The sequence below is a fragment of the Cyprinodon variegatus genome, unplaced genomic scaffold (genome assembly GCF_000732505.1).
Source record: "Cyprinodon variegatus isolate N-32 unplaced genomic scaffold, C_variegatus-1.0 Scaffold138, whole genome shotgun sequence".
NCBI lineage: Eukaryota > Metazoa > Chordata > Actinopteri > Cyprinodontiformes > Cyprinodontidae > Cyprinodon > Cyprinodon variegatus.
Window position 1 is genome coordinate 269,998 of NW_015150591.1, and position 9,876 is coordinate 279,873.

Consider the following 9,876-nt stretch of genomic DNA (forward strand, 5'->3'; position numbering starts at 1 on the left):
TGTGCATATGGAACATTGGAGAAATTAGATGCTTAACTTTGTTTACTGCAAACTGTCATGCAACGGTGGTAGAAAATTGCTGATGTTTGTGCAAGGCTAATCACAGTTATCAGGAGACCCCTCTATTCTGTGATTCAATCAGAGGATTATTTTGTCCTATGACCTGATCAATTGCCTTGTCAGAAGAACACTATTTTGTAACCCACCCCATGTGTTATGATCTGCTAATAAAAAGGCTTCTGCTGAGGAAGCCCGTCAGACAGTAGATGTAGCTGAACATAGCTCTCTCCTTCTGCAGAAGCCGTTAAAAAATCCCCCTTCTGTGTGGACTCAGTTTCTTTTTTATGAACCTACATTTTTGAACCCAACACCATAAAATATAATTTCTTTGTAAAACTGCTTTATTCCACTCTAAGGTAAATAGTGTAATATATCTTACCAATCTGACATGTAAAAAGACACACTTTATTTTTACTTTATGATTTGCTTATACAATTCTTTATTAAAAAAGACAAGGTGAAGATGGAAGGTCAGACCTATCAGGTTTGTTGAACACATTTATTGAACAATTTGTCTTAGAAACTGGCAACAAAATGTTGAACATGTAAAATAAGCTCTTATTGACTATTGGAAAGAGTAAGGCGAACAATCCTTCCTCCCTTTTCTGTAACAGTTATCTTACAGTTTCATTCATAGTATATACTGAAGCTATTTTACTTTTAAAATAAATCCAACAAATTGGTATTATTACATTTTCTAGCTGCTCTTAAAAAGATAAACACAAATCTATGACTGCCACCATTCTAAGTTAAAATGTCTGAACTCCAATTAAGACAGTGGTCTAGTATTGACATTTAAACTGGTGGAGCCTGGACATCCACAGTGATAAAAGTGTACATTTTGTCCTTCAAAATCTCTTTGACAGTATAATTTAGAGAATTAAGTCCATCAGTATCAATATTGATTGCTGTTTCTTTTGCTTTGATAGCATTCTTTGGATTTACCTCATTGTGTAAGTCTCTTTTATGTTTGATCATCTTGTATTTAGCAATTTTGGCGTCTGGCCGTGATATAGACATTCCTCGAAAGATGATTCTATTGTAGAGATCGTCATCCTCACCACCCCAGCCCCAGAAAGTGTTTGAGAAGCCGTTGACCTTCAAGAACTGCTCCTCTGACAGTAAGGAGACCCCACCGAAGGCTGTTACTGAAGATAATACATAGTTAAATTTGTCTATAGCCACTGACAAATGTCTTGGATGTTCAGAACATCTGTAGAGGTTTCTATCGTCTATGGGTACCAGGTCTACATCAGCAAAGGCAAAACACTCATAATCGTATTCACGTAGTGCTTCAACAAATCCTATATTCATCAGTTTAGCCCGGTTAAACACTCCGTCTCCCTCCTGGTTGATGATGTAAACGCCGTAGTCCAACTGTTGGTGCATCAGGATCGGATGGACATAATAAAGCCAGTGGTTAAGGTGTTCGTAACGATTTCGGAATGGGATTATGATCGCCACCTAGAAGAGGGATGCAGTTAAAAATTTTAATCTGATAAATTGATGCATTGTAGATGTAGTTATAACAGTGGAGGACAAAGACTCCTCTAAATAGTGTTATGTTGCTATATTAGTTATTTATTAATACTGCTTTGCTCTTTTGTCGAAGCCTTTTCTTTTCAGTGAGGATAACTTTTAATCATCATAGCATTTCAAAGTGACTTGATTTATGGAAAATCGACATGCTAGAGAGCTCTAGAAGCTACAGTACAAGACCTTTCTTTGCAATAAGGCAACGGTGTTAAATAGGACAGTGTTAGAAATTTTTGTTAATTATAAGCTATTTAAATGTTTCAAGAAGTTCTTTGCTGCATTTCCATGTTAGCAACTAAACCTCTTTTTGTAATAAATAAGAAAACTTTTTTTTCCCTTTTTGTTACCCAGCGTTTTAAATCCAGTTGATCAAAAATCACTGTATCGTAAAGTCTTTTATAATTGTATGAAATGACATTATTAAGTAAATCATTGTCTTCCTAATTTGAAGCTAACTTTAGATTCATTTTGCATACTATATATATATATATATATATATATATATATATATATATATATATATATATATATATATATATAAATAAAAAATATATACAGCAGACATTTTCTACAATTATATTTGATTTGACATATTACCAGACAAACTATAAAACATCAAATTAAAAATCTAAAATAACTTCTACGTCAGATGTTGTCCATTGTTATACAGTAGTTGTAAAGCACATCAATAAACCTGTATTTATTTATTTTCTTGTATAACCTAATCGAGATATGGACATTTTACTGAGTTTAAGAGCTAATTTCCAGGCGGTCTCACAATGCAACCTTTCTCTTACATGGATCGTGTTTATTTCACACTTCTAACAACTAAATTATACAAACATCTTATGGTAATCTTAATACAAGAGGCATATGTATAAACCAACAACTATACCATATATAAACCCTGTTGGGTGCATTTAGACTGGAACTGGTACAGTATGACTCTTATTAGCTTCACTTGTTTTATTTTTAAATAAATCTTGCTAAAATTTAGGCTTAAATCAATAACACCCAGCAAAATTATTTTCCCAAGCCTAAATATAAGCCATTTGGATTTTACATCGAATTGAATTCATACATAGGGAGTTTTAAAACTGCACCTAAGAAAAATAAGATAAAAATGATTTTACCTTAATATGATATTTCAAAAAGTATCAAATTAATAATAGTGCAATGAAGGAATATCAATTTTTATTTATTTTTTCCCCCGGGCACAATGGCAGCCCACTGTACTGATGTCAGGTTTGATTACTCAGTTCACACACACCTGCTTAGCTCTGGCAAATTCTCATTACCTGCTTATCTGATCCACCTGTACTAGTCTCTATTCAATCAGCCTGTGTATACTAGGAGTACCTGGAATGAGGATACCCTGATGGACATTTTTATTAATGGGCTTAATGAGAAGATAAAGGATGCATGCCAACCCGTGACTACCCTGAAGCAGCTGGAGGAACCGGATAGATCTACGTCTCACAGAGAATGGAGAGCTCTGATGTCAGCGTGTCCTCAATCGGCTGCTCATACCACTCCCTCTGCACCTGTGGCAGTTCCTGGTCTGGCTCAAATACCAGATCCCGAACAGATGCAGCTGGGACGCATATGCTAATTTGAAATTTGTATGAGTGTAGGAGTCTGCAACCTGTCATATCCAAACAGCTCTTTTTGGTCAGTAAAAGCCATTTAGACCCGCATTATTACATGACTCTTTAATCGAACACAACCTGTTTTTTTTTTTATTGAAATATCTGTGGTGTAGGGAACCTGTTGCCATCTTAAACAACCAAACATTAATTGGTATTTCTTGCTTTTAAAATAGTGATCAAATATATAATTTCCAAGCTAATTAAAAGAAAAACGGCTCTAAAAACATATTTCTGATCCGTTTTATGTCATTCTGCTGTAAAGATTCAGCTCAAATATTCTTTATAAAAACCACTAAAGCTCCTATCACCGTTTTTTTGTTCTTAAAGTAGATTGGTTAGTTATTAACAGTTGATGGGCATCTGTAAATGCTACATTTTGGAAGAGACTAAATTAAATCTCTTTTAGTTTGTCTTTAAAGTAACCTTTCTCTGTGTACAGAAACAATCCTTCTGAGTCTGAAGTTGAAGCTGAGTCTGAAATTAAACTCAGTATTTCTAGTTCACTTTAGCATCCATTCATTTGTCTTATAATATACTTGTCAATCTGCTGACTTACTTTCTGCTTTGCAATGCAATTTGGGGGTTTATATCGTCCTCCCTGGTGAAGTGAAAACCCAACATGATTCCTGACACTCTCCAGAGTGCGTTTAGTTTCAAACTCAACAAGAAGCGGACCCACAAGAGTTGGAGGGGTGTCAGGGCACACATCCAAATGTCTACTTGTTGTTTTATGGCTGACGTCTGAGGTGTGAGTTGTCCAAACATGCTCCATAATCTTTCTAGAAGTGGTCCGGTTTCTTTCCAACGCACCTTGTGGTACGAAAGGAAGTCTCATAAAACTGCCGTTGCCGTGGAATAAAAATATAGTGTAACATATTATTGAAAAAAAAGCAGAAAGTGCCAAAATGTAGAAAATTTTTTCCTGCATATCTTAATGTTCAGCACTGTGTTCACTGCGGTCCCTTTTCAGCTTTGCCTCTTATTTTCTCTTTCACTCACATAAGATCCCACCTTTTTTTTTTCCACAAAAAACTTGCTTATCTGATATACCAGGCATGTCCAAAGACGGTCCTCAGAGGTTACTGTACTGCAGGTTTTACAGGTTTCTCTGCTTTAGCAAAGCCGATTATCATGATTACAGTTCAACAAAAGCCTGTTAATCAACAGATAAGGAAAATTGGCAGGGTTGGAACAGGGAAACCTCTTAAACTGAATACTGCCTTTGTCACAGTGGTGCTGAAGGTTTGACAGGACCCAAATACAGACACAAAACTTGATAGGTTACTCAAAGGTTTAATAACAAAAGTTTAACAGAAGTAAAAATCCAAAAAAATCCAAAATGCTGAAAACCAAGAATACTCACAATAACAAGGGGACAAAGTAATGATGACAAACCAGCAAAGAGTAACAGAACAGGAGGAGATTATATTGGGGAGAGAAACAAAGACCAGGCTAATTAGCAGATTGGGAGCAGGTGTGAACAGGGGCAAGAAGGGAGCTAGAGAAAAGGAGACTGACACAAGAGGGCGAAGAGGAAATATGTAAGAACTCAAATACAATCAAACATACCTAGAACACAAGAATCGAAAACTCAGAGATAAAACTAGAACAAAACCAAAACCATGACAGTACCCCCCACTTAAGGACAGATTCTAGAACCCCTAAAAAGTCCCATACATTGTTTTATATGTCTGTTATGAAGGCAATATTAAATGCTCTCCAAGTGTGTATGGCTGTTTCTTTTGGACAATTTGAAGATCAACTTGATAAGAGCATTTCAAAGCTAGCTCAACAACTTTGGCAGATTTTTTTTTTTATCAATGTCTGTTTGAGACAAGTTTGGAAGTGTTCAACCGGTCTTTCTTTTAAGTGGCTGTGGCTTGTCTGCAAGTGACATTGCAGCTTTGATGGCTTCATAGACTCGTTTGATAGCACAGCAGAAAAAAATGACACATTGGAAATTCAAGGTCATCTGTCTGTTTGAAGGTAAACCCAAACTTCAGATAATTGTGTGTATATTTTTGGGTCTTCTCTCTTTTACGCTTACCCGTTACAGCTGTGGGGCCTACAGCAGGCAGGCCTACATCATCATTTTTATTTTCACCTGCGGTATCTGAGCTGGATGGAAGGCTTAACTGTTTTGTACTTGTTTTCCTTTCTTTTTTTGTGTTACAATTGATCAATTCTTTATTTTTTCGATTCAAACATAAGCACTTGATGCTAACATAATAAGAATGGACTCTTGGCCAATCACGGGGGACCTGACAGGGCCAGCGAATCATATACGGCCTTGTAATTGGCGGTGCAGCAATAGGGGCGGGAAAGCTGCAAGCTGCCTGTTACAGACTTTGAGTTAGCTTTTTTTGATACTTCAATTCTCTTTTTGTTCATACTTATTTGTTCACGGTCACTATTTGAAGTCCTGCCCTCTCTAAAGATGTTGTTTAAGAGGGTCTTCGTGTTGTTTTAATGCCTCTTCCATCAGCTGACGTTGTTTACTCCGGAGAACAGCTGATGGCACTAATAAATAAAATCTGTTAATCTCACAGAGAAAGAGTCAGTTTAGAGTCACACATCTTGTATAGGTACAAGGGACAGAGCTACTGATTGACCACCTGAACTCTGGAGTTAAGTCACCAGCTGTATTTCTCACTGAAACCACAAAATACCACTATAATCTTTTCTTTGTATTATTAGCTTATAATCAACTAATTAAAGCTTTTATACTACAGAACTATGTTTGCTATTTTTCTATATCTGTAAAATATTCATATCACATATTTTGTTTGATTGTGGTGCACCAGTATTTTTGGGAATCGTCTTTATTAACTAAACTTTTAATATTCTTTGCAAACATATATTGTTGCACATTATTACCAGAGGGCAACAGGAAACTGTTCTTGATAGATTTCTTTTATTTACAAGAAGAAAACTGAAGTATTTATATTACAAAATGGGGTTTTATTCATTAACGTAAGAAACATTGAAAAGTGCATATAACTGAGTTTTTAAAAAATATTTTCTACATCAACCAATGTAAAAACTTATTTTTTTTACTGTGTTTCTTTTCTTATTTTATTTTATGTTATCAATTATAAGATTGGAGTTGACATTATACCTCACATAAGTTACAAACTAAAATGTGGCTAATCAAACCACTTTTAAAAGTCGATTATTACTTTTAAGTACTACTCTTTAGTCGTCACAAACATAAGACTTGCATTTTACTTTTGCAAAGTAAAAACAGTCTGTTTGTGAAATTTTCAGCTAACGTTGAAAGAAAAGGTTATAGATATATTTGATATATTTAACAAACATATGTTTGTTAAAGAAAGATTTAAGAAACAAATTCTTTAGAAATGTTATCTTATGTTAGGATTTTGGTGTAATGATGGCAAAAGATTATTCCTGATTCTTACTAATCACAAAAAGTTGTAGTTCCTCATTATCACTTTAAGAGGGAGACTATGAACTGTTCCCTGTTTAATTGTTCTAGGGATAGGAAAAATTATGTTTCAGTAAATGAGTCAAAGATATTTTAACTTCCAGTTCCTGATTGCAATAGTAGGAAATATTTTGTCCGGACACCTCGGCTGTCAATCATCCCATGTCATCTAAGTCCCGCCCACAGGTGGAGGGGCCAGCTGTTCGACAAAAAACATAATTTCATTTCCAATTTTTTTTTCAACGTTTCAAAAAAAAAAGAAAAGATTTTGAACAAACTTTATGGACAAAATTTAGTTCCATAGTTCTGAAGAAAAACCTAAATCTCATTCATGTCATACAGATTAAAGCTCAGTGACATGGACCCTGGTTCTCTTTTTAAATAGTGCAGTCATGTAAAATGAGTCACAACTATCTAAGGAAGTGGAATAGGACTGGAATAGTTTGATCATATGTTTAGAAATAGAAAACAAGATCTAATTTAAATTCTTTTTATTTTTTTAATGAAACAAATTTCAGAGTTCAGACTTCTCCTGTGATGCAGCAGCAGTTGGCTGAAACACTGCAGATTCATCCATGCATTTAAGTCTGAGTATCTCCATCAGGAACAAAAGATCCTTGGAGATGTCCTGGCTGCCTGTGCTGCTGGGACAGACAGAACCTGGTTGGGTCATGGTTCTTATGATCCGGTTTAAGGAGAAGCTGTGAGGAACCAGCTGATCTCACTGTTTGTCACATGCAGCTTATGAGCAGACTTATTTCAGTACCTGGAATCTTCCTCCTGTTGGGTCTGTGTTTTCAGTTCTCCACTGTTGGCCCCAGACGACTGGTCCAGACTGGTTCCAGTTTCCTGCAGCTCACTAGCACCCAGGATTTGCAGAACTTCTTGTAACTTCAGCCGAGCTTCTGGGTTCTTGGGGTCCTGCAGTGTAAGGAGATCAGACCCATAACCATCAAGGTTCTGTATGTTTTCAGGCCAGAAGGTTCTGGACTTTGATATGTTCTGCTTTGTTGGTTTCAGGACATGTCTGTGTAAAGGGTTATGGCAACAAAAACGGGACTAAAGTGTTTGGACATCAGTCCAAGCATCTTTCTTCTATCATTTCCACCAGAATAAGAACTAGAACCTGGAATGGTGGATCTGATGGGATCTGAACCAACTGATGGGCCATGTCATTACCATAGCGACGTCTCTGAGAACTAAGGCAGCTCTCTTCAGGTCTTTTTCCAGCTCTCTCGTCCTGCTCCTTTCCTGCTCCAGTTTCTCCTCCAGCTGATCGACACTGGACACTTTCTGGGCCCGGAGCTGTCTGTGGACAGATAATGTGGAACATTAAAAGGGTTCTGGTTCAGATGCTTTCTCTGGGCTGCTGTTGCTCGCTGACCGGTGGACCCAAAGGGGAGCATAAAGCTGCATCTGTTGCTGATGTTCTACCTGTAGGCCTCCTTTATGTCTTCGTGGTTCTGCTTCCATCTCTGCAGCTTGTTGATTTGACGCATCATAAGGTCCTTTTGCTTTGTCAGCTTCACTGATGTCTAAGAAGAAAATTTCTGCTTGAATTACAGAAAAAAGAAAGACACGGACAGACCTCCACTCAGGATGGTACCTCCTTCAGGCTGTGGATTTGTCGGATCTGTTTGAAGGCGATGATCCTCAGCTTGATTGCTGTCTGACTCAAACTCTTCACCTTGCGCAGCTCCAACTCTGTTTTCTCTTCAAGCTGGCAGATTTCTTTGAGCTGGCTCTGCTTCTTCCTCTCCTCCTTAAACTGCGGTTTGATCTTCTCCTCCTTGATCCTGTCAGAGCCTCAGCTGTCAAACCGACACAATAAGATGGACTTCTATGTGTAATGTCACTCACCTTTTCTCCTCCTTGACCTGATCCTGTAGCTGAATAAACATCTCCTTCAGTGACTCATTCTTCAGGATCTGCTGCTCCATGTTGACCAGCTGCTGCTTCTGATCCTCTATCCTGGAAGCTGATAGTCAGGGACAGAAAACGGAGACACAAATCAATTAAATTCAGTTCAGTTTATTTATATAGCGCCTATTCACAACACATGTCATCTCAAGGCCCTTTACAGTCCAACCAGGTCATCCAGTCAAATTGACTAAAAGTTTTCTATCTAAGGAAAACCAGTTAATTGCATCGACTCATTGACTTGAATGCAATCCCTCACACTAAGCATGCTCGTAGCGACAGTGGAGAGGAAAAACTCCCTTTTAACAGGAAGATCACTAACATGCTGTCCTTTACTATCAGTTCAAAGTTTGTTTGAGGAATTTGTGATTTGATTCAGTTCACTTGGTTTGTTTCTGCTACCTTCTCCTGCAAACAGGACATTTTCTACTGCTTGATTTTAAAATCGTGGTTAAAAATGGATAGAAATAAAGCCTTTAGGTCAGGATGGAACTCTGGAACCATGCCGTGGGGCAGAAGCTGAAAGGTTTAGAAAACTGCTGTAAATGTTCAGTTTGGACCTAGAAAATCTAGGTGATCTTTGCTGACTGACTTGAAATTTTTGTTTGCATTTCAGAGACCTTGGTTCTCTGATGGAGATGCTCTAATATTCACAGACATGGAGGCCAAAACTAACATCCCTAACAGGAAACCAGTAGCAGACAGAAGCCCAGACTGATCAAATCCAAGAAACCTTCAGCATCAGACAACATCAGAGATCCTATCCACATCTAGACCAACTTCAGTTTCCTCAGACGTTCAGAGGAAGCAGCTGTTCAGTCAGCATCTTACCCAGCATTGTCTCCACTGAGATCAGTTGCTTCTCCATCTCCTGCATCTCCTTCCTATCCTGACTGATCAGCAGCTCCAGGTCTTTCTTTGTGTTCTTTCTGTCCACCTGCAGCTGTTTCTCAACCTGCTCGCTCATGTCTTTCTCTATTTCCTGCTGCTGTAGGCACTCCAGAGTATTAGGCATGTCGTCCTGCAGAACTTTGTTGTTCGCAGCAACGTCTTTGTTCTGTCCCTGCAGTCTGTGGCACTGAGCCTGATACCTGCAGGACAGTAAGACACGCAGAGAGAAAATCAGACATTAAAGTGTCACTGAGGCAGATGCTAAAAGATGCACGGACTGGACACAACAACCAAAAATCAGACCATTTACTGGTTTTAGCACCAAAAAGGTTAGAAATCTCTGCATGTTTACAAGAAGAGGAGTGAACACAGCAGG

The 9,876-nt window shown here is 37.8% G+C and overlaps 1 protein-coding gene across 1 annotated transcript; it reads right to left on the reverse strand.

Moving 5' to 3' along the window:
* Positions 1-588: 588 nt before the first annotated feature.
* Positions 589-4,178, reverse strand: LOC107085956 (beta-1,4-galactosyltransferase 1-like). The gene is made up of 2 exons (XM_015376653.1): positions 3,801-4,178; positions 589-1,523 (listed from the first exon to the last, which is right to left on the reverse strand). Exons 1-2 carry the CDS (start codon positions 4,170-4,172, stop codon positions 855-857), a joined length of 1,041 nt encoding a protein of 346 aa, XP_015232139.1. The 5' UTR covers positions 4,173-4,178; the 3' UTR covers positions 589-854.
* Between the last annotated feature and the right edge of the window lie 5,698 nt (positions 4,179-9,876).

Bases quoted from the DNA above. Each gene is read 5' to 3' on its own strand.
- LOC107085956 (XM_015376653.1), bottom strand. From the start codon at position 4,172: ATGCAGGAAAAAATTTTCTACATTTTGGCACTTTCTGCTTTTTTTTCA. The intron at 1,524-3,800 runs GTAAGTCAGCAG...TCCCTCTTCTAG, and splicing joins ATTGCATTGCAAAGCAGAAA to GTGGCGATCATAATCCCATT.